The 25,087-nt window shown below is 37.0% G+C and overlaps 1 protein-coding gene across 1 annotated transcript in view; it reads right to left on the bottom strand.

The window, feature by feature from the left end:
- LOC142358632 (uncharacterized) overlaps positions 1-25,087 on the bottom strand; it is an 85,767-nt gene that overhangs the window by 41,552 nt on the left and 19,128 nt on the right. Inside the window, exon 4 of the mRNA XM_075410134.1 lies at positions 19,703-19,784. Within this exon, the coding sequence (XP_075266249.1) occupies positions 19,703-19,784 (82 nt within the window). The remainder of the gene's footprint in view (positions 1-19,702; positions 19,785-25,087) is intronic.

Below are 25,087 nucleotides of genomic sequence, written 5' to 3'. Positions count from 1 at the left end.
GTATACGGAGTTTTTACTGGAGTTCCACGTTTTACAGGCGTCAAAGATCTGTGGAACAGAAAGTGAATGGCGAAAGAAAAGTAATTTGAATTAAAAATAAAACATAACCGACTAACGTCGAGCGAATTGCTCTCAAAAATCGGCGAGCGGTTGGCATCGTCAGTAGCCAGCCACAGTTTAGTGAGGCTAGCTTTAGCTTGATTCAACTAGGCAACTTTTAGTTTTCTAGCCTTGCTAGTAAAAAAATCAAATAAAAAACTGATATTTTTAAAAATTTGCAAAAAAATTGCAAAATTTAAAAGAAAAGATTCCAGATTTTGCACTGAAAAAGCTGACAACTATTTTTTTTCTCTGGAGTTATGTCAAGTAACCCATCTGCAAGAATTGAAAAACTTTGTTGGCCAGTAATGATCGCTAAACTCAAAAATAAAGACAAAATACTCAAACATTTTGAAAACAATCGCAAAATTAAAAATCTTGCTAAAATTCAAGTTATTAAAATCTTCAAAACCACCTCATTGTCTCAAGAGACTTTCCAGTATCCCTATTTCAAGCTTTAAATAGTTTCACTGGCTCATTAAGATCCATAAACTTGGAACCTGATAAGAATTTTCCGAAAATTTGAAAAAAAACAAAATTATCAAAAATAGCTAAAGCTAGAGTCATTAAAATAATGATAACCATTAATGATAAAAAATTTGAAAAAAATTGTCCGTTTTTTCAAAAAAATGCTAAAATTCGTGATGTCACAATGTTGAAACGAATCCATTACCACTAGAAACTATGCAGTAACCTATTATTTAAAACCTAAATGATGTTCCTTGACTCCTAGGGCTGATAAAAATCAAAAAATGTCAAAAATTTTCAAAAAGCTTGAAAACATTGCAATATAGTATAAAATTGCGTTTCTAGCAAGCGGTTGCTCGTCAGTAGCTAGCCACGGGCGGTGTTGGGGGGGGGGGGCGGGGCAACAGTGGTGTGGGAGGTCAACAGCGCGGTGGGGGGTGGTGGCAATAGTGGGGGGGGTCAACAGTGGGGGTGTCTTCAACCTCTAAGAACCGCCCTTCACACCATAAGTATAAGTCTCCAAAACAAATTGAGCTGAAACAGAGGTGAAAAGCTCTAAAAGCACTTAATACCCGCTGGGCGCTGCCTGTTTATCCCGTTTTTGAGGACGAAAAGTCAAAAGCGTCAGACAAAAAATCGGTCAAGCGAAAAATCGCATAAAAAAGACAAACAGGACTAATATAAATGCTACACACTTCGTTTGAGTGCAATTAATAACAAGTTTTTAATTTCAAGATCTCAATCATAGGCACTCTTCAGGTTATCCGTTTGTTTCAAAAAATTGCCAAAATATCCGATATAGTTTTTCCCATTTGTAATAATTCGATTCGTATGTCTTTTCAATGCTAAGTGGGTCTATGACGTTAGCCGTACCGTACTCAGCTTACCCAGGTTGACGTCCCAGACGGAAAGTCGATATGTCCAGAACCAGATGAACGCACGACGGGGGTGTCATGCGTTCAAATTTACATGGTCTGGAAACAATTAAAATCGCACGAAAGTCTGGACATGAAAGCACGAATAGTCTGAAGAACGCACGAAAGTCTGATCATGAACGCACGAATAGTCTGTTGAACGCACGAAAGTCTGAACATGAACGCACGAAAGTCTGGACATGAACGCACGAAAGTCTGGACATGAACGCACGAAAGTCTGGTTAACGCACGAAAGTCTGGACATAGGCACTTTCCGTCTGGGACGGTCTGGACATAGGCACTTTCCGTCTGGGACGGTCTGGACATATCGACTTTCGGTCTGGCACCTCAACCTGGGTATGCTTGATCATGAGCCGTGAGTTCATCTAATGTATGGTTTTGCAAGATTTGTAAATGCTCAGATTGAATGGCTGCCGTGAGACGTTGAGAGTGCTGTTTTTGCAATCCCACACCGATGAAACTGATCTTCATGACCACGTGTTTATGGTGACATATAAATGAACTTGTCCATCTTGTCCGATAATTGGCAAGGCTGAATTTGAGATTTTGTTACTAAAATTATTATTTTTAACGCGTAATTCCCCAATATAGATGAGTGTTTATTGCTGTTCTCATTTTTTCTGATATTTTTTGGCCTTGGTCTAATGATAGTCTGTTTAGTTCTACCTTTTGACTTAATGTTGTTAAAGTTTGCATAATGTTGGAATTTCGATCCACCGTTTACTAATATGTTGTCCTGCCGAGCACTGCTTCCAAGTTTAGATACAGGACAGATCCATTTTTCCTTGAACATTATTGTCATATATGCCAATCCGTACAGTCCTTTGACATGTCTGTAGTGTAACCTGATTTTTTTATTATCACTGAAGAAATGCAGTGTGGTGCTGTATTTTTATTGAATTCCATTTATCCGAATGAAGATTAGATGTCTAATAAAGATGTCTAATGTGTGTCATCAATTGTCTGTATATATACTTTACATTATTATGTTGTTATTTACTTCTATTGCATCTACTACTATTTTTTTTTACTGAAACAGCCGTTTAGTTTTTATGTAGGTTTTTCAGTGCTATTTCCCCTTTTCATTAGACTCTCCAATTTTTCTGTTTATTTTTACTTTGAGTTAGAAACTTGCTTGAACCAAAAAAAATAAAATCTGTTTTTTTAAAGTTTCTATGTAAGTTATCAATGGGTAAAATTTAGGTTAATTGCAGTTTCATGGTGGCTACCCGTGTCGAGGTGTCACCGCTAAAAATCACTAAAAGATGTAATATTTGCGGTGAATTTGATTAAAAATGAAAGACTTGCACTCAATGTGATGAATGCGGTGACAGAAAATATATAAGCGGTGAATTTTTTTTTCACCACTTAAGCGGTGAAAGAAAATTTTCCACCCCTACCAGCAGAATGCGGTCAAAAAAATTCAGCGCTATCCGCAGAATGCGCTGAAACGAAAAAATTCACCGCAAAAATCGCAAACCTTAAAAATATTCACCGCTAATTTCAAACGCTTCTCTTAAATTCACAGGAAATGTGAATGAAGTAAGTGACAGATGGCGCAGTGGAATAAGAAGTTGGTGATACATAAGAGGTGAGTGTTCCGAATCCGTGTACGCGCGTTTCTTTTTTGTAAGAAATCCGGTGAAAAAAAATATTCACCGCTAAAAACCGCAAATCTTACAAATTTTCACCGTTTTCAGCGCATTTAACGCTAAAAGATGCGGGCGCTTTGCGGTGAATCTTAAATTATTTTTTGACAAAACCTCGACACGAGTAATAAAGTGCAATTGTTTCAGTTATTGTAAAATTTAAAAATCAGCTAAAGTGGTTCGGGGGCCTTAGCCTCTAAATTCCAATAAGTTTTGTAAATAATTCCTAAGTATCGTTTTTCTCCAAGTCAGCCCCTAGGCGATTTCAATTCTCTTAAAGACCTTCTGCCCTAACTAAATTATAGAGAAAAATGGTCACAATCTTATACTTAGAAAAAGTTAGGTTACACCAGCTAACTTCTAGTACTTATGTCTGCTAAAAAGATCATATCAAGAACAAGCCGAAATCTAACTACGAACTCTCTGTATTACCAACAGAAATTAGAGACTTCACTTACAAAAATAATTTGAAAAGGAGCTCAGAAAATCTACAAAAATCAAGCGGTATATATACTCAGCAAAAGTAAATAAATGAGACACAATCAAGTCCGATTTCTTTTCATAAACTAATCTTATGCAAAAAAGTCCCAAAAAAATCACATGGTTGAATTAAGTTTATCCCCATTTTGGTATGTAATTTCTAATTTGAGCTGAGAAATTTTAAGTTTCATTTAAGGTTCTAAATCCGTTCAGTTTAGAAAAAACCAGATCATTCATTAGTAATCAAAAGCAAAATTTGTTCAATGAACCGCTTATACAATTCTATCTTACTTAGCCATTATTCTTTCATTATAATTTAATTCAAAACTTCTGAGAAATAACCCAAGGTTAGTACTTTGCTATAATTTCCTAAGTTTTCTTAGTTTTCTTATGATATCTTAAGATAGAAATTCCATTTCTACACCACCCTCTTGGATTTAACTATTCTCCCAAATAGTTACAAAATTGCTTTGAATGTTGTGAACGAGCAATAAGAAAATAACTCTCCCTGAAAAATAATTAACAGTATCAACGTACACAAAAGTAGACTCGAACTTCCTTAACTGCAGAACTAACTGGAAAAAAAAACAAAATATTGCGGAACAAAGTACTAATGCTGCGATATATCTTCTGTAAGAATCTAATAGTTACTTAATAATTATTACCTATTTGTTGCGTGATCTCTTTAAAACCATCTAAATTTTCTAGAGTACCTATGCTGTATTCTGAACTAAAGATAACTCTAACTCCAAGACATTTACATACAAATAAAAGACTGCAAACTTACTGGAGACAATATTCCTGACTAAATCTGAACTGGTACTTATCAAAGATTAATCTCGGGAATAATGTTACTTGGCTCTTTTCTAATTCTCTATTCGATCTCTGATTTTACACCGATTCTATCGAATAATCCTAAGAACTTAGAAAAATCGAATCAAAGGAAAGAGTGTGAACGCGGAATACAACAAAGACTGTACAGCAAGAAAGTGATCTTATAATAAAAAAAACTTGGTCAATAAAAATTATGTCACACAAAACGTTCAAAACAAATGCCGTCGAAAATTCGCCCTTTGGATAACCGTGCCCGGGCATCTATTGTTTTTCCGGGCGGTTAACCGATAATATCAATCGAGGACTGATATAAACAGGGAATCTATGCTTTTGCTATGATGAAACTTTCGATTATTCAGCTGGTTTATAAGGAGAAAGAAAATAATTGACAACTTAACGCTTAGTTAGGAGAAATCTGAAACAGAAGAATATTCAATTTTAATTTTACCACCTCACAAACTGTTCAGAAAGTTCTGAAAAATCATCAGCAAAACTTTTATGTCCTAAAATTCCAATCAAAGAAATTCCCGAATGCCATCGCTGTCACCAATGTAGAATTTGAAATTCAGCCTTAGCCTCTAATTTCCAATAAGTTTTGTAAATAATTCCTAAGTATTGTTTTTTTCTAAGAGAGCGCTCTAGGAGACTTTAATTCTCTTAAAGACATTCTGCAGTAACTGACTTATAATGAAAAACAGGCACAATCTTATACTTAGAAAAAGTTAGCTTTCACCATCTAACTTCTGGTACTTATGCCTACTGAGAAGATCATATTGAGAACAAGCCGAAATCTAACTACGAACTCTGTGTCTTACCAACAGAAATCGAAGACTTCACTTACAAAATTCAAATGAAAAGAAGCTCTGAAGTTCTACAAAAATCAAGCGGTACATATTTACTCCGCAAAAATAAAAAATTGAGATAAAATCCAGTCCGATTTTTTTTTAAAAAAATCTTATGCGAAAAATTCCCAAAAAAGTCACATGGTTGAATTAAAATTATCCCCAATTTAGTAAGTAACCTCTAATTTGAGCTGAGAAATATTAAGTTTCATTAAAGGTTCTTCATCCGTTCAGTTTAGACAAAATCAGAACTGTCATAGCCATTATTCTTTCATTATAATTTAATTTGAAACTGAGAAATAACTCAAGGTTAGTACTGTAATATTTTGGTTATTTTTTATTTATTCGGTAGTAATTTTTGATGAAATAATTTTTTTTGTTTGATTAAAATCGATTTTTTGTGCCGACTGATCTGTTCTGAAATGGTCTTACCTTTCTTCAAAATGTGAAAAAAATGTCTCGAAAAGATTGATATAGGGCCTATTTTTTTGACTTAAATTGACATAACCTCGAAATAAATTGTTATCTCAGTTGCTCAATATTTCTACCATCGTACGGAATAGTTAACTTTTTTATCCTAATTACAGCAGTTGTCTGTGGCATTCTGTAAGCACCAAAGGATTCCAATTGTTTTAAATTCTATTGTTTCTCGTTTTCGACTGATGTTCTATTCCATTTTGTGTTGATGTTAACTTAGGATCTTTGCCAATTGCTTCCTTCCAATTGACTCCTGGTCTGCGAAGATTTGATTCCTGCTTCTGTTCCAAGATTTATTTTGATTTTATACTTCCATTACTTTATTCAGGTGTCCTACTTTTCTGCAGTTGGCATCTATGTGTCAACCTTTGGTTGTTTTTCCAATGTAAATTCGGAATATTGATTTTTGTTCTGTTTCCGAAATGATTTCGATTTTCGTGTTTTGACACTCTGTGCTTAATGTTTCTGAAATTTTTCAATGTATTTATTACGTGCCAATACTGAACTGCCTGGATGCCATTTCGCAGACCTTTGCAAAACCTGGACGTTGCAAAAAATTGCAGGTAATTTTTCAGGTGAAAATACCTGCAAATTCTAGGTAAGTTGCAGGCAAATTTACCTAGAATTTTACCTACAAAAAAATTTCTAGGTAATTCTACCTGCAAATTGCATAAACGGTTTGCAGGTAGAATTTCTTAGAAATTTTTTTTGCAGGTAAAATTCTAGGAGGGTAACACTTTCAATGTACCTAGGGCCTGCAATTTCTAGGTACAATGCAGGCAAATTTACCTAGAATTGCAGGTATTTGAGATTGCTTGCAGGTAAGTTGCATTAAAGAACAATTTAAATGAAAATTCTAGGTATATTTATCTGTAATTTATAATCAATTTACCTGGAATTTTTCAGAGTGTATGTTCTTTTCACTAACTAACATTATCCTTTTCTCATAATGTGCTTTTTTTCTCATTGCAGTTAGACAGGTATTTGACGTCTGATTGTGTTCCAGATCGTTTTTTGTTTATCATTTTTGTTAGTGTTCCAATTTTGTCGAGATCCAATGACCAAGTGCAAACTAGATCTTTTCGATTTCGTTTAATGATTTATTGTGGAGTTATTCTCCTAGGAATCTTGCTTCCAGAGGTTTGGTTGTCGTATGATCTGTGCTCCAGAGCAATGCATTTTTAGCTAATAGAATTCTTTTTGTTAGTATTTCTGTTTTTCTTCGGAACCTTTGATTATTTTTGGCATTTTCGAAGTCTTCGACCTCATCGAATTGCCTGTTTAAGGTAGTAAGTTGTCTGAGAGCCTCCCAGTAATCTGCTAGAATTTTTTGGACCTTGACTCCGTAAGTTTGGGTTTGTGAATCTGCAAGCATCCAATGCGACATTTGTAATTGCCTTCAGTGCCGTGTTATGAATTCACTTATCTCAGTTAAAAGGTTCAGAACAACTCTATTTAATATCTAAGGTTCAAATGCCTTTAGGTTCAATGATCGATTCAATGGTCGACAGCACAAACGGTACAGGAAAACATGACTGCGAAGGCCTTGACATGTTTATAGGGAGCTTGCAAGACATTAGACAAATTCAGATTAGGGCAAATCACACAGGATGGCCTCAATACACCCATTTGAATTGTGTTACGGATTCGACGTTACTTCAATGAGTTTCTTCAATGTTACTTCAATGAGTTTCTCGTGTGATCAGATCATCTTACAAATCTTGTCTCCAATCAGACCCTTGTGGAGCCTTTGTCAACATTATTCTCCAAACAGAACTCTTACCCGCGTCGAGGCCGAATGGTTAACTTGTAAGAACTTGCAAGTTTCTGGCAGAAACCTACAAGGCGATGGATGCATTGCCTTTCAAATTTTTCTTCCAAAAACTTCCAAGTTCTTACCAGTTAACCCGGACTTGCAAGTTCTTAAAAGTTAATCATTCGACTTAAAAGGCTCTTGAAAGTTAACCATTCAACTCGCAGGGTTCTTACAAGTTAAACATTTGACTAACAAAATTTCTATAACCGGTTTTTTTAGCAAAAAACAATAAAAGGTTGCAAGATATGATTGTAAACAGATGCATCAAAAATATAGAACCTGGAAAAGAGTGAACTGAAACTATAAAATAAAAATTGGTTAAAAAAGGAAGGGTCACAAAATTATTTTGAGAAAATGCTGACATATGATTTTGAAACTTCAATTAAAGTCAAAAAGGGTATAAAATTTTATGAACACTTTTAAAAAAATCAATCGTGGCGAAGCCAATTGAGATCTACAGTTCAATAATTGAAATGGAAAAAGACCTCTTGAGTTGATAAAATTGAGAAGTATATTTTTTATCATTATAGGTTGCATAGTAAAATGGTTTCCGAATTGATCAACTAATTCTCATGTCATTTCTACGGTAAATGAATGAGTGTTAAATTGAATTAACCAATAAGATTCGAGCTCAATCGGAACGAACTTGCAACAAACTTACAAGTTAGCCCTTCGACTTGCAATTCTTTACAAATTTACCATGCGACTTGCAATTTCTTACAAGTTAACCATCTTTTGCAAGAAACTACAAGTTAACAATTCGGCCTCAACCCAAATATGCACGTATTTTATGTTTTATGGCAGACCCAATAAGATTTGATCAATAATTGGTTTGCTAATAAGAGTTTTCGTAACTTTTTGCGTGTGGTCATAGCATTTTTTTTGCAGGCGACCGTAAAGGTCTGTTAGTCTTGCAACTATTAGTTTATTAATTAGTAAGTAAGAATAAAGAATTTTTAAATAAAACTTTGAAGATTCACTGTTTTGAAGAAACGCATTGTGCGGTACATATAATAGTGGCTTGCAGTTGACATTGAGAAAACGTTTACAAAAAATATTGCCAGGATTAACTAAAGGGGGCCTCCCCAGTCGAAAAATAATGGATAATTTATAAAAATTTTTAAATTAGTTTATAACCAATTGCAAAAAAATGCATCATTTTTATTAATATTTATAACTTTTTTTGCGATTTTTGCATTATCTTATAAATTGTTTGTAAATCTCCAGATTATATTATCAATTATTTGTAAATAATTGGATTATTTTATAAATTATTTGTAATTTTTTGGTTTAGTTTATAAAACATTTATAAAATTTTGGATTAATTTATAAATTTGAAAAAAAATTTGTCCTGCAGAAAAACAATCTAGTTTCAGTACTAAAAAATTACTGATTGCAAGAAAACTAAAATTAAAAATGAAAGGAAGACTTTCAAATATATAATTTCAATGAAAACCAAGAATCAAAAGCACACGGGTATCAAGTATCAAAAGTAGGGGTATCAAGTAACAAGCACACAAAAAACCATAATTTTTTTTCACAAAATGCAAAAAAGTGCTCCAAATTTAAATATCCCTCTCAGTCAACAAAAACATCGACGACACTGATAATTGTAACTATATTGCAATAGTAGTTTTCTAGTTCCCGCGTTGTGCTAGCGTTTTTGTTTTGCATCAAAAATCTGCATCAGCAGTTTTGTGGATTTCAAAATTTTTAAAGAGCTTTATCACATATTTGAGCGGGTGATTTTTTACAGCATTAGATGATTATGTTTTGGTTATGCTAAAATCAGGCGTACCATTTGAAAAAGTTCTTCTTCCTAAAATATTTTTTTTCTTAATTTTTGGGGAAAATAGGATGGTTTCCATTAAATTTAATTAATTCGTCAAGAAATATTGTTTGTAAAGATTTAGGCAGTAATATCTCTACAAAAAAAGCTAGAGTTTAGTTCATACATGGTAATATTTTTAAGTATAGATTAACTTTTTAATTTAGTAATTTTTTAAGCTCAAAAAAATTAAGCTTAAGCTACTTTTTCGTGTTGAGCAACTTGAGAAATCAATCAACATAAAGAGAACTTGAAAAAATTGAAAACCGCGTGCACTAAATTCATAGTCTTCATTGACGAAAAGAAATTTTGCAAAACATCCTGAACAATGATTATGTTCACCTATGGAAAATGAGTTTTTAATTGACAAAATACTACCAAAGAAGTGACAAATGTCTGTGTAATCAACTACATCTATAACTCTGCTTAAAGTTTTTGATCATCAATTCATATTGTCTTGTTGTGTTACCTTGGTCTTACTCATTTTTTGCACATTCTATTTACAAATTATGGCTCTGACTGTCCAAAAGTCAGGTTCGTTATGAGTTCATTACAGTCCTATCGTTTTGGCGTTGAAGTCAAAACCTAAAGGGTTAATGATTTGTTAAAACTTGTGATTATGGTTACTGTTTATTAAATTTGTGTCCTGTTTCGACGTTGTGATCCGTTTCTCAGTTGTCAATTACTAGTGCTAACTTGTTTACTGTTCTTGTTTGTTTCCCGAACCCAGTTCTGATTTCACAAGATCTAGCTTTTCCATCATTGCTGTGAGACAGTTTTTCCACAATACCGACGGGCCAAATACCCCGTGGAGTCATGTCTTCCAATATCCATACATGGCTACCAACTTCGAGAGGCTTCTGATCTTTTATGCAATTGGTATCCTAGCCATTGTGGGTATGAACTCGCGCAGGAGTCGTGTCTAAAATTGATGTGAAAGGGTAATATATTTCTTCCAGTCCTTGTTGTAATCTTTAGTGATTGACAAAATTGACGGCAAACGTTTGTGAGTTCGACCGATAAAAAAATAGTTAGGCGTGATCGGCTGATAAGACAAACGATTGTCTGGGACGTAAGTCAGAGGCCTGCTGTTCAGGATTTCTTCGACTTGAGTTCGGAACGAATGAAATGTCTCTTCGGTCAACATTTGAGAGCCAATCACTGAGTAGAGAATTCGTTTTGAGGACTGCACCAGTCTTTCCCCATGCTCATCCGAAGTGGTAGGCGTATGGTGGGATGAACTTCCATTCGATGGTCTCTTTTAGTAATCGGTCACTGATTTTCTGGTGGTCGAATTGGTTTACTTTTGTAATGAGTTCACGAGAAGCGCCAACGAAATTTCTAACATTATCAGAGACAATGAGGTGAGGGTTTCCTAGACGGGCGGTAAACCTCAGTATCGCTTGAATAAAGGAATCAGTGCTTAGATGCTAAGCTGTTTCTAGATGAATGGCTCTTGTGGTAAGGCAAGTGAAGATGCAAGCGTATCGTTTTGGATACAAGTTGTCGCTGGCCTTTATAGCGAAAGGACCAAAGACATGTACACCCTTATTTTGAAAAATAAATTTTTCAGTATTTGGAATTCTAAAGTCTGGCAGGGGTGCCGTTTGAGGTTGCAATGCTACTGCTTTTTGTCGATGGCAATCGAAACATCGGTTGATTATTGTTCGTAAGATGGAGCGAAGGCTGATTACAATAAAGGACCGTTGAACAATGAAACGGCAATGGTCGAGTCCTGTATGTCCATTGTGGTTGTGAATATCTCTAAGCATAAAAATTATTTAACCTTTGCTACTTAGGATTACTGGGGTTGGTAAGTTTTCTTCCAGTTGATTTGCATTGGCAAGACGTCGATTAGCTCTTATAACTCCGTCGTCGGAAATGAAGGGCAAAAATTTTTTAAATTTTGAGTGTGCTGGAACGTTTTGGTCTTTGCGAAGACAATCTAGCTCTTCCTCAAATGAGAGTTCTGGAGATTGCCCAAGTAGATAAATTCTGCTCATATTGACTGTCTTTATGGTCAAGTGGAAACTCTTTTTTGTAGTTTTGAGGTTGATGATAAACAAAATTACAAAGGCGAGAACGCGTTTAAATTTTTCAAAGCTTGAGATCCGTTTTGGGTCAATGAGTGGGTGGTTTGCCCTTGAAAGAGCCATTGAAGCTGCTAAAGGGTAATTTGGCACTTTTGTCGGAGGCCTATTTGTTGGGTCATGTTTCAAGAAAAGTGGAGCGTTAAACCAACGACATATTCCGGTTTGAACTCGTTTAATTTCAACCCTCTTGTTCCTTCGTCAGCTGAATTCAACACACCTGGAACATGACGCCAGTCTGATGGTGAAGTTGTTTCAAGAATTTCTGCAACTCTGTTTGCTACTTATATTTTGTGTCTTTCTTTGGAGTTGTAAATCCATTGTAGGGTCGTTGCGCTATCCGACCAAAATGTCGTTTTGCTGATTGTTACATCGAGCTGTTGCTTTATGAAGAAGGCTACCCAAACTCCGATAACAGCTGCTGCCAGTTCTAGTTCATGTATGCTTTGCTTTCAAATCGTGGCAACTTTTGCTTTTCCCATAATAAAATTGATTGAACAAGTTGAATCTGTATACTGTGTTTTTAAATATGCTACGGCAGTTAGAGAAGCGTCGCAAAAGATATGAAGAGTTGATTCTTTAGGTGTTTTTTTCTCCTCGAACAGAAATCGTGTTATTTCGAAGCTGGAATTGTTTCTGATCTCTGTCATAAGAGACTTCAGGGTGGCATCAAAACTGGTCGGTAAAAGGTTGTCCACTGTTTTCCTAAACACCAGACGTCCTGCATGGTTGCTCTTAACCGCACTGTGAAGAGCGCAATAAAGCAATTAGGTCACAGATGGATGAAACACTCTTCAAAATCTTTTCTCTGGTGGGGTTCTCTAGGTCCACTTTTTTAAATGTTTTGCTGTTTATAACGAAAGAGTCTCTAGACACAGGCCACTGTATTCCTAATACCCTCTCGGTATCAGTTGTTAATGTCTGTTCTTCTCTTTCTCCCAGTTTTGGAATAGGCCAAAGAATGGTAGACTCTTTCGTATCGTTAGAATTCTGGTCTTCTTTAGGATTTGACTTCATTGTTTCAAAAGAATTGGATGACCACTTGGTTAAATTGAAACCTCCTAGCAAAAGTAAATTTTTCAGAACCTTTGATACGGAAAATGCTTCTTCGACTGTGTCTGTTGCGTGATACAAGTCATCCTTGTAAAAGGAACGTAAGACTGCCTTGGCTGCTGAAGAGTACTGCTGACAGTTGTCCTCCGCTGTTTGTCGTAAGGCGAAAACACAACACGTCGGTGAACACCTTGCTCCAAAAATGTGCCTTCTAAAATGGAAACAAATTAGCTTTTCGCTTTCCTTCCATAGATATCTTAAAAACTTCAAGTCCTGAGGTCGAACACCTACTTGCATAAACATGCCTTCAATGTCCGCCGATATCGCAACTTTTTTCTGCCTGAACCTGCAGATAACACCGGTCAAGTTTTGCATCAAGTCAGGCCCTGGCATTAGTTGGTTATATGATGAGAAACCATGATATTTTGATGCTGCGTCCAAATTTTTTCTTATTTTTGCTTTGTTAGGGTTTATGAAAGGGTGATGCGGAATGTGCCAAATGTTTGGATTCGTTTTATCTAGTGGAACCTCTTTAATGTAGCTTTATTTCAGATCTTCGTCGATTGTTTCCGTGTATTTCTCTAACAATTCCGGGTCTCTCTCAAGTCGCTTAACTAGGGTGTTGTGTTGTTTGAGGGCTAAAGGGAAGTTATTTGGCAGGTCGGGTTTGTTTTTCCACAAAAAGCCCAACATGGTATCGTCCTTCCTTGAACTCTAAAGTAGATTCCAGAATGTCTGACGCGCATTTATCGGTCTCTGATTTTTTGACGTCCTTATTGGACGGCAAGTTTTCAACTTTGTACCAGCTGATTACTTCGTTGTACAGAGTGTCGTCAATTTTGCAGCACTCTCTAGACTCACTTTTGACAATTTGAGACTGGCATGTTACTGCTGAAGTTACATCAGTTTTCCCTCGCGTAGTCCATCCAAGTTCTATTTGAATAGCTCTTGCGGTATTTGGAGGTACCATAGTGAATCTCTCTAGGTGCAATGAGATCAAAATTGTCACATCCAATCAAAATAAAGATCTGGTTGATGTAGACGTCGTGGTACGTAATGTGTTTCAAGTGATCAAATTCCTAACACAATTTTCGAGTCCATTCTAATTTATATTGGGGAAACTCTAAGTCGGCCGAAACCTGAACGTCTTCTATATCAAAAGTTTAATTAGAACTCATTCCTTTAATCGAAAGGCTAACGCTGGTGAATGTCACAATTTTTGTTTTATGGATTCCTTTGTGTAGTTATGTGTGTTGGTTTTTCTCGTCAAGAACGCTTCCAAGTGCAGAAACAGTTTTTGTTAACATCATTGATGCGACGCTTCCATTGTCCAGAAAGGCGTACGTGTTTACTGAATTACCATCCCTTGAGAGTGTTACGGGTAGTATTTGAAGGAGTGAAGGACGTTCTGCTGATCCAGCGGTACTGCAATGTGTTGTGTTTGCTGACTGATTAGTCTCATCGTGTAAGTGTGTATGATGACGTTTGCTACAACTTCTGCAACTCTGCGTAGAAGGGCACTCCTTTGAAGAGTGTCCCAATTTCAGGCAATTGAAGCAGGCTTTGAGTTGATAGATGGCGTCCCTACGCTGCTTAACGGACATGTTTTCGAATTTTTCGCATATGTATATTCTGTGGTTGCCGTCCTCGGACTGACACTTTGAAGCTCTGCTGGTTTGAGGAACCTTTTTGTCTTCTAATTGTTGCTGCTGATTTCTGGAACTCTTGAACTGTCTTTGGTGTTGACTATGTTCTTTGTTAAATTTTGAAGTTATCCGCATGGCGGAACTCTGGTCTTGCGTGGATACATATCTTGATGTTCCTTCGATGTGATTTGGGTCATATCTGTGTGATTATTCCCATATTGTGAAAAATTTGTTGAGTCATTTTTGCCCAGCTTGTTTCGAGAAAATGGTTCTAAATTCTCGAAGGCTTGAGCAGTCAAAGAGAGCCATTCGGCGAACTGCTCTAAGGAAGGAGATTCGATCTGATGTTGTGCACAAAGTTTGCTCCAGTCAACTAGTTGGCTATAAGGTAATTTCTGTATTGCAACTTGGGTATTCATTGTTGATTTGAGGTCGTGTTTGTATTCCAAGCGTGTAAAAGTATTCACCAAGTCGTTTATGAAAATGCTAATATTGTCAAAAACTTTTGTGTCGCTGGGCTGACGGGCTTGGAAACGAAGCAAGTTTTTCTGAATACGCGTTAACGATGACGCTAGACTTGCCATACTTTTTCTTCAGGTCGGCCAGAGCTTGGTGAAAGCATTGACCATTGCAACCGTCGCCTTTAACTAAGCTCTTTGCTTGTCCAGTGAGAAGTCAGTGTAGGTGCGTCATCTTTTCTGTAGTGCTGAGTGGCCTCGAGTCAATGACAGACTCAAATAACTCTATCCAATCTGTCCAAGTTAGTGGATTGTCATTAAAGATGTCAAGTTTTAGTGTCGGCAGAGTTCCTGATGAGATCGGGTTAGTGATAAATTTTTGTGACAAAATGACGCTTGATGTTGTGAAAACGTAGTTTGGTCAAACAAATTTGTTGTAGTTGATGCATGGAAGGATAAATTTGATGTTTGTGTATTTTGAAACGTTGCAGGTTGATTGGAACTGAGTGTTTTACCTGTTGAAGCTGATAAGGTTTCCTGTGGAATCTCTCTGTGTTTTGATTCGTTTTGTAGTGTTTGTTGTTGGATGTTTGCTGGCAATCTTGTTTGTGTATCCTTTGAAATGTTGACAAGATCAGAACTGGCCTTTAATTTTCTCCAAATCAAGTTATGTTTTCTGCGGGAGTTGCGTTTGACTGCTAACGTCTCATCTAAGAACTGACAATGTTGTGATTCGTCCAGATTTAGTAGGAGGAACTCAATAGTCTTTTCTAGCTCAGATAGTAACTGCTGAACTTCCTTTTCTCCTTCTGTGAACTTGTCGTATGGCAGATTATCATCAGTTGAAATATCTTCAATCATATCGTTTATGCTCGATACGCAATATTTGTGAAAACTACGCTGAGTTCCAACGGTTTTGGCAGGCATGATGAACTTTTATATATAGAAATCGGTAGGTAAAAGTTTTTCGCTCTCAAGAGAACGGCTGTTTTACGTGTGCTCAGAAGAATGTTTGAGGCTGTGTTGGTCTATTATAATTTCTTGCTGACGATTCGATGTTGATATTTGGTTACAAGAAATCTGAATTACTACGTTGAATATGTAAGAGATCTTTGGACTTTGGGAGATTTGTCTTGCTAACTGACCAGTGGCACCTCACGGAACCTGGGAACAGTTAGAAGACAATGTTGTCTCCACCAGCTGACCGATGGCACCTCACGGAACCTGGGGACAGCTAGTAGAGATGTTATTGGAAGTAATCTGTTATCTCACAAGTTGTTCAAGAGGCAACTCACAGAGCCTGTTAAATATTTAATGTAAAGAGAATTTGTGAAACTTAATTTGAAGCAGAAACTGCCAGGTTGAGCAGATGCACGTACATGAATTCCATTTACACTCGTAAATTTTGCTGTGACCACTGTTATTCAAGGTTACGATATAATCCTTGTACAGAATTTTTTGTTTGATAAAGTGGTGAAGGTTTGAGCGACCAGATTCGTTAAGGTGAAGATGATCTTTAGGGTTGAATCATTTAGTTCATGATATGTGCTGACTGATTCCTCTACATTTCCAGTTGACTGAGGGTTTGGTTTGTGACTACGATTTCTGTGGGACACTTTCTCGAGGATTTCGTTAACGGCTGCTGATCGCAGTTTGTTTTCGTTTCCTTCTGGTATTCCTATGAGGTATACTTTTTTGTTTCGTTCGGTCAAAAAATTTGCGAGTTCAATCAACTGATTTGCGATGTCAATTGGTGTTTTGTCTGAAGGTTTGCAGCCGTTATACAAGTCGTTACCGCCAATAAACAGTATAATTTTACAGTACTGATTGATTGGGGGAACAAAGTTATACACGTCTTTGATGGTTGCGCCGGGAAGAGATATGATATTCAGGTTTCCAGATACGAAATGTCTTCCCTGTGGATCTGTGATAAAAATGAACTTCGTTTTCGAAGACTTGAAAAGATGATATCGCATGTCACATACAATCAATGGGCGTCAAGACAATAAATGAGTTATGATGTAGATGAAAGATTCTGGATGCCCAGTTGAAGGGGATTTGAGTGACTGCTGCTGCAAATCCTAGTTAACCAGGAAAACTGCTGCTGTATGCTGCTCTGGGCTGGTAGCTGCTGGTGAAAAATCCTGGTTGGCCGGGAAAAACTAAGCTAGGGAATGCCGCTTGTCGTTGCTTGCTGCTGCTGGGAAACCTATTTAGCCAGGAAGGCTGCTGCCCAATGCTGCCGCTGGTTTGTAGCTGCTGAAGGGGAATCCTGGTTGGCCAGGAAAACTAAGCTGGGGAAAGACGCTTGTCGTTGCTTGCTGCTGCTGGGAACACTGGTTAGCCAGGAAAACTTCTGCAGATTTCTGCTGCTGGTTTGTAGCTGCTGATGGGGAATCATGGTTGGCCAAGAAAAATTAGGCTGGGGAAAGACGTTTGTCGTTGCTTGCTGCTGCTGGGAACCATGGTTAGCCAGGAAAACTGCTGAAGAATGCTACTGCTGGTTGGTAGCTGTTGGTGGTGAATCCTGTTTGGCCAGGAAAAGCTAGGCTGGGGAATGCAGCTTGTGGGTGGGTGGGGATGCTGAGTGACCGGACAGGAGGGGTGGTTTGGATAGACCGAAATTTGGTTGGGGCACCTCCACTGCCTGGTCGGGGGGGGGGGGGATTGCTGTCCGTAAACCACGGGGTTTAACCTCTGAGGGTGGGTTAGGTAGACCGAAAGTTGGCTGGGTTTCTCTACTCCTTAGATGGGGGGTGTTGTCCTTAAACCACTGGGTTCGACCTCTGGGGTGGGCTTGGTAGACCGAAAGTTGGCTGGGGTTCCTCCGCTCCCTGGATGGGGATGATGTCCTTAAACCACGGGGTTCGACCTCTGAGGGTGGGTAGGGTAGACCAAAATTTGGCTGGGCTTTCTCTGCTCCCTGTTTGGGGGTTGCCGTCCGTAAACCACGGGGTTCGACCTCTGAGGGTGGGTTGGTTAGACCAAAACTTGGCTGGGATTCCTCCGCTCCCTGGTTGGGGGTGCCGTCCGTAAACCACTGGGTTCGACCTCTGAGGGTGGGCTGGGTAGACCGAAAGTTGGCTGGGATTCCTCTGCGCCCTGGGTGGGTGGTGGCTTCCGTAAACCACGGGGTTCGACCTCTGAGGGAGGGTGGGTTGGGTAGACCGAAACTTGGCTGGGGTACCTCCACTGCCTGGGTGGGAGTACTGTCCAAAAAAAACGGCGGGGTGTTGGAACAATATTCGAAAAAAAATTGATGGGGGTGCTATGGCTTTGGACTTTGCTTCGAGTGTTGGCAGGCTGTAGTTAAGGATTCGAGCCTTCTAACGTGGTGCGCCTTGTCATCAACTACATCTATAACTCTGCTTAAGCTGTTAATCATCAATTCATATTGTCTTGGTGTGTTATCTTGGTCTTACTCATTTTTTGCACGTTCTATTTACAAATTATGGCTCTGACTGTTCAAAAGTCAAGTTCATTATGAGTTCATTACAATGTCGTGAACTACATCTATAACTCTGCTTAAAAATGTTAATCATCAATTCATATTGTCTTGGTGTGTTACCTTGGTCTTACTCATTTTTGCACGTTCTATATACAAATTATGGCTCTGACTGTTCAAAAGTCAAGTTCATTATGAGTTCATCACAGTCTGTTTAGTTAGCGTTACATAGAAAAGTGTACAAAAACGTTTATGACAATTGCTAAGCCGAATCACAAAAACTTCATCACAAGTTCTTATTGATTTTTCTTGCATTTGAATTTGATGCTTGGCAATTTTATAAAATTGAAAAAAAAATAATGCGGGTTCTTCTCTCACAAACTATACTGATCAAAATTCAATTAAATCTTGAAGTCTGCTCAAAATTAGAGAAAAACTTTCAATTTGTTTTTATATGTGATAGATTTTGGTTCTTGTAAAAAATGGTACAAAGCGCAATCAAATGTATTAAACGAGAGGGTTCGTTAATAATTTGAGCTTGCTACCAATGCCAATTTGTAACACATTTGAATGGATGAAAGTATTATAATTGCATCAATTTGATGATACTTTTTTTCCAATTTAACCGATTTGGATTAGATGCTTACCAGGCATTTAGCCGACCTTTTCCAGAAGTATACTTTTCAAACGTTTTCTTTTGTCCACGTTTGCAAACAGAGTTTCCCAAATGGTACTGATGTTGACTTGTTGTTAGCTTTTGCCTAAGTTTAAGCATGTAATAAGCATGAATTTTGGTAAGCATCGACTTTGAACAAAAAGTTTTTTTTCATGTTTTTGAATAGTTTTCGCGAAAAAACATAATTACGAGTAAAAACAGTTTACGGGTTAATCAAAACAGATACTTTTTATCGTCGAAGAATTGATCAGAGCTTAAATCAGTCTTTTCAATTTTCTCCGGAGTGTTGTTTTGCGACAGCAACTTATGAGATGATGGCAATGAGCAGGTTTTTAGTTCTAAAAGAACAGCACATAGTTTGAGGTGCTAGCTCTGAGCAGACCGACTAGGGTCAAATAGTGGGTATAAATCATTATCCTTCGCCTGGCAGCAACTTTAGGAAAGTGTGATCTGGTCTTATCCAGAGCCCATACAATTGGCCAATTATTTTTTTTATTTCCTTGTTTTATTTTAATTATTTTATTTTACTTGAATTATTTAACTTTCTCAGGTTAAAATGATACATTATAAGTGCTATCCAATTCAAAGTTGTATGTTAAACAAATAGTTCCTATCTTTAGGAAATTTCCGTAGTTTTTTCTTAGGAAGCCCTTTCCATGTCCCCCAAGTGTCCTTAAATAGAAAATTGAAACAATTAGGATCATTTGTTTGTATTGAAAATGTTTTTACTACCATTGCCAATGCGCGACTGAAAAGGATCTAAATAACCCGTTCTAAATAACGACCACCGACCAAAGTGCGCCTGGTACCACCCCCTTCCACTCCCTCTCAGTGCGCGACCAGTTGGTCCGATCAAAGCTGGCTTAGGTCAAGCACCTCAGACTGGGTAGATAGTTATAAACTTACCATTTGAACTAGAAATGCGTTCGACTCAGGGTATCTTTTGGTCATTCTGTTGAAAAACATTTCCACGTAAACAGAGATATTTCTGAAATGGTCACACGCACGACAATGAGTCAATAGACATGTAAAGAAAAAGCGTCATTAAACCAATGTGAAAACTTTATAAGGTGCTGTTTTTAACTATCAAATCGATGCTCTAAACGTTGGCGAACCGTACTGGTTATCTTGCAAGAGCCTTGCAAAAAACGATATATTGCACTACCTCTTGCATGAATTTATCAAGATAATGTATTCCAACATCTTGCAAGACACGCGCAGTTTTTGATGTCTACGCCATCCTGGACCGACGTGTCAGCTAACAAAATTAAGAAATGCGGTGATGGTACAGTGACCCAGGTGTTGTGGTTCCTAGTGGTCAATGGGTTGATGAAAAATTCTCAACGGTATGAACTGCAAAGCAATTCTTCAAATTTTACAGCAGCTCAACTGATGTGTTGCAAAACTGCGTAACAGGTGGAGAGACTAGCACAAAATGGGATCAATTTTTTTGTCGCCGCTTTTTTCTCAAATCACCGCATTCTCGCTTTTCTCATTTGATTCATCAGTTCGCTTGGTTATCATTGGTTATTGCAACAGGGGCGCTATATTAATTGACTTACATAAAAACGGTTTAACAGTTATAACACACTATAGCAACCGACAAAATTATTACCTAGACGGCAGATAACCGGAAAATAGCCGCGATAGACGCTTGTGGCCCTCCATGAATTGAAACAACTAAAAAAATAAGATAGACAGAATGACCACCAGTCCTTTAATAGACCAATAGACTTGGGTTAGATTCGGACTGCAATTTTATGAGACGCATACGCTCTATAAAGAAAAAGCCCTAGTAGAGCTCTTTCAAAATCCATATTCAAAATTAAAAACTCAAGACTCCAATACTCCAGAAGTAGGGCATGTACGTTTGGCACTACTTAGATGCACACTATTGACCTTTAACCAGTAAATATTCAAAAAAAAATTTAAAAAAATCATTAAGTGAGTTCAGAAGTTTTTTTTAGTGAACTAAGTCATGCAATTGACCTAAAAGCAGAAAAAAATGACGTCACGCACACAAATTTTGGGTCATTCCCATTATTGCCCCCCTGAAATTATAGTGATCTTTTCCTTTTTTGCCCCCCTAGTACGTTATGTGCCCCCCAGTTACCGAGCACGTGCCAAGGTAAATTATGTAAAAATATGGCACATGCGTCTGGGGGTGCAAATTATATGCACCAACTAAGCGGTGGGCACAAACGGAAAAGATCCAATTATAGCCCCCATCATTTTCCATGATGGGGGGCTATAGGTTATCTGACCACTAAGCTGGGTGGGGGGATACAATGGGGAAGACCCCAACTTATAACCGCAAAACACTAGAAATCACTGAAATTGAAAAAGTCAATTGCAAGAAGTCAGATCGCAAGAATCATCGATGGAAACGACGAATTAAAAAAAACCCAATAATGTCCCCAATAATAGCCGCTATGGCTTCGCGGCTATTAACCAAGATTCTATTAAATTGAAATTATTGATATTCAACAAAACTCAAAACGAACAATATTCAAAACGCAAATTGTTAGGCAAATTGATGGCAAATTTTTATAGAGATCTGACAGAAAACTTTGCAATAGTGAATGTGTTTTAGGAAGATCATGAAAAGAAATCACTCCTATTAGATATACTCTAGTTCTCGGGCCCAAAGTGTCGAAGACTAAATTTTTAAGCGTGACTGGAAACGAGTGACACCAAGCTAATTTAGTTCAACTGTGCTTGAATTTACCCTTTTCGCACGGAAACAGGTATTTAATTACCAAAATGAACGAAAGCCTAATTGCTGATTATTTTCAGAAATGATCTTCTCGATACTAATTGTGGATTAGGAAGACAATAACTGGTTTTGAAATTGCAAATACCACTGATCAGAACAATTAAGTCTCTGAAATCCGTCTCAGGTAACTATTGATAAAATTGGAGCAATAAATTTTTCGGTTAGTTAGATGCTGAAAATGGTTTTGTACCTTCAAAACGCACAATTTACTGCTATTTGCTTTTTCTGATATTTTCCCACGTAATGTGATGATTGCAAACTCCAGCTACAAAACGCAGCTCTATTACAGCGTTCACATTTTTTTTCTCAATCGTAAATTCTGTTTTACTGATAGTAACAAATCGAGCCATAGAGAATTAGACATCTCTTGTTAATAGTTGAAAGATTTGATTTAACTAATCTAGCATGGAAAATTCGAGAGCAATCCTGTATGTGTTTTTTGAGTTTTACGGTCTCATTAAGTTCACAGTGCTGCCAAAGCGGGAGATTAAAAAAACGTAAAGAGATTTTTTACGCACACGAAAATAAAACCTAAATATTCTGGAGTGGAAGAGAGCGCATGATTTTTAGTTATCAAAGTGTCACTTTATTTAAATAACTAGTTTATTGCGTGGCAAGAAACTTGTGTCATTGAAAGTATATCAATTTTGCTATAACAGAGCAATCTAGGAAAGAAAAAATGCCATTATGTCTGTTGCCTTGTTTTTTTTATCAATTTTCATTTTCTTAACTTCCGGCGCAATCAGAGATTACCCAACGTTTTTTCATAGCAGTTGTTCTAGCATTACAAAAACGCCTTTTTCTGTGAGTTATAGGCCTAGACATAGTTCAAGTTCAAAGAAATGTGTGTTTCTGAGTTTCTGCTGATATATTTTTGCTTATAATGCTTGGATATGACATTATATAAAAAGAGATGTTTTCTAGGAGCAACTCATTATTTGGAATCAATCTGAAGTAATTTATGAGTTCAAATACTGTGTGGACCTATTCTCAAATCATGAGCCGGGTAAATGTCTTTTCTTGAGTTTGCTTTTTAAGTGCATTTTTTTGCTTACTATTGTCATAAGTTCGTAAGCATGTACGCCCATTCATTATTTGGAACTCTGAAGAACCACTACACTTCAAAAATGTGCAAAGTGTACGGATTGAGGCGTGGGGGATGGGATGGTTTGAATTGGGGGAGGGTGTGTAATTGGGGTTCAAATTATAGGAGCCGTCTTTCACGCCATGATTTCACGTCTCCCAAACAGTTTCGTTGATTCACACACATAGAGTCTAGTAGGCCAAAAAACTCTCAGAGAACTTATTACTCTCCGGACGGTACCCATTTAAACAATTTTTGGAGACGAAAAGTCCAAAAAGTTGGACAAAAACCTGGTCAAGTGATAAATTGCATAAAGAGTTGACAAGAGTAGTATAATGGCTACAAACTTTGTTTGACAGCAATTATCCAAATTGTCTTTCTACGTGAGACAAGAGGGAAAAAATTGCAACAGGATCAGTATTTTGCATGTATCACAACATAAATATAAGTCTCCAAAACAGTTTCTCTGATTCGCGTATTTGGAGATTAATGAGCTGAAAGGCTATAAGAGAACGCTAGGCGCTACCTCCCGTTTTTGAGGACGAAAAGTTAAATGGGTCAGACGAAAAGTCGATCAAGCAAAATATCAAACAACAATTGTGGTCACCTTGAAGATATTTTTTCTTAATATACTTACCAAACAAACAGATGTGATTTCATGGCATCCTCACAAAAAAGCTGCAGATATTTGCTTTTTTGGGGTAATCTGGATCAATTTCATCTGATGCAATCAAATACGTTATTTGAAGTAGGAATTTGAACTCATCACAAACTAGGTTTGTGTAAAAACTGTTTTTCTTGCCATTTTGTGCGATGTCAAAGTACCCAACGAAACACACATACTGAAGAATTGGGTCTATCAAAAAAATTTTATGTAGAAAGCTTTTTGATCTGTTCAATGCTACTGACAATAATGTTTTTCCAGCTGATTGAACATTCAAACCATCAAGCAATATACATATTGGTGGTTTGTTGTCATGAATCAGGTATCGCGTCGCCCTTTTTATTTGCATCATTTGTTGCCCTCTAAAATTAGCATAAAAACTGCACCCTTGATACCCAGTTTGGTTTACTTTGGACAACTCTAAGATCTAATCAAAAAGACCTATTTATAAAATTACATATTTGAAGTAATTGCAATTTTCCGTACGAAAACCTAACTTTTTTCGTAGGCAAGCTATAGCAAAATTTCTTTTTGTTTTACACTCTAGGTACCCGGGGTATACTCCAATCCAAGTTTGGTTCGATTTGAACAACTTTTTCACCCGATGAAAGATACTATATTAAAAAATTAAATATTGGAAATAATAGCAGATTTCAGTTGTCTTCAATAGAGTCAAGGAGTTGTTTTAAAGCAACCATACGGTTATACTAGACTACTAGTACCCATTAGATTGTAAGACGTTGGTATTTTTTAGACTTGTTGGTCTTGAAAAAAAATTGTGAGACTTTTGTTTTTTCTCGAAATAGTGAAAAGTGTTTCAAAAAATAGTTGTCTTCAATCGGTTCAAGGAGTTGTTTTAAAGCTACCATACGGCTATACTAGATTACTAGTGGCCATTAGGTTGTCAGACGTTGGTAATTTTTAGCCTTGTTGGTCTTGAAAAAAAATTGTGAGACTTTTGTTTTTTTCTCGAAATCGTCAAAACTGTTTTAAAAAATAGTTGTCCTCAATAGGGTCAAGGAGTTGTTTTAAAGCAACCATACGGTTATACTAGACTGCTAGTACCCATTAGATTGTAAGACGTTGGTATTTTTTAGACTTGTTGGTCTTGAAAAAAAATTGTGAGACTTTTGTTTTTTCTCGAAATAGTGAAAAGTGTTTCAAAAAATAGTTGTCTTCAATCGGTTCAAGGAGTTGTTTTAAAGCTACCATACGGCTATACTAGATTACTAGTGGCCATTAGGTTGTCAGACGTTGGTAATTTTTAGCCTTGTTGGTCTTGAAAAAAAATTGTGAGACTTTGTGGTATTTTCTAAAAATCGCCAAAACTAAAACTGTTTTACAAATTAGTTGTCTTCAATCGCGTCAAGGATTTGTTTTGAAGCGATCATACGTTTATACTTAACTACTAGTACCCATTATGTTGTAAGATGTTGGTAAGTTTTAGCCTTGTTGGTCTTGAGAAAAAGTTGTAAGATTTTTCATTTTCTTTCTCGAAATCGCCAAAACTGTTTTAGAAAATAGTTGTCTTCAATTGGGTCAAGGAGTTGTTTTAAAGCAACCATACGGTTATACTAGACTACTAGTACCCATTATGTTGTCATATGATGGTAATTTTTAGCCTTGTTGGTCTTGAAAAAAAATTGTGAGACTTTTTGTTTTTTTCTCGAAATCGTCAAAACTGTTTTAAAAAATAGTTGTCTTCAATCGGGTCAAGGGGTTGTTTTAAAGCGACCATATTGTTATACTAGACTACTATTGGCCATT

Source organism: Convolutriloba macropyga, chromosome 1, assembly GCF_964194025.1.
Source record: "Convolutriloba macropyga chromosome 1, txConMacr16.3, whole genome shotgun sequence".
NCBI classification, from domain to species: Eukaryota; Metazoa; Xenacoelomorpha; order Acoela; family Convolutidae; genus Convolutriloba; species Convolutriloba macropyga.
The sequence above is the reverse complement of the archived record's forward strand: the minus strand, read 5'-3'. Positions and strand labels throughout refer to the sequence as shown.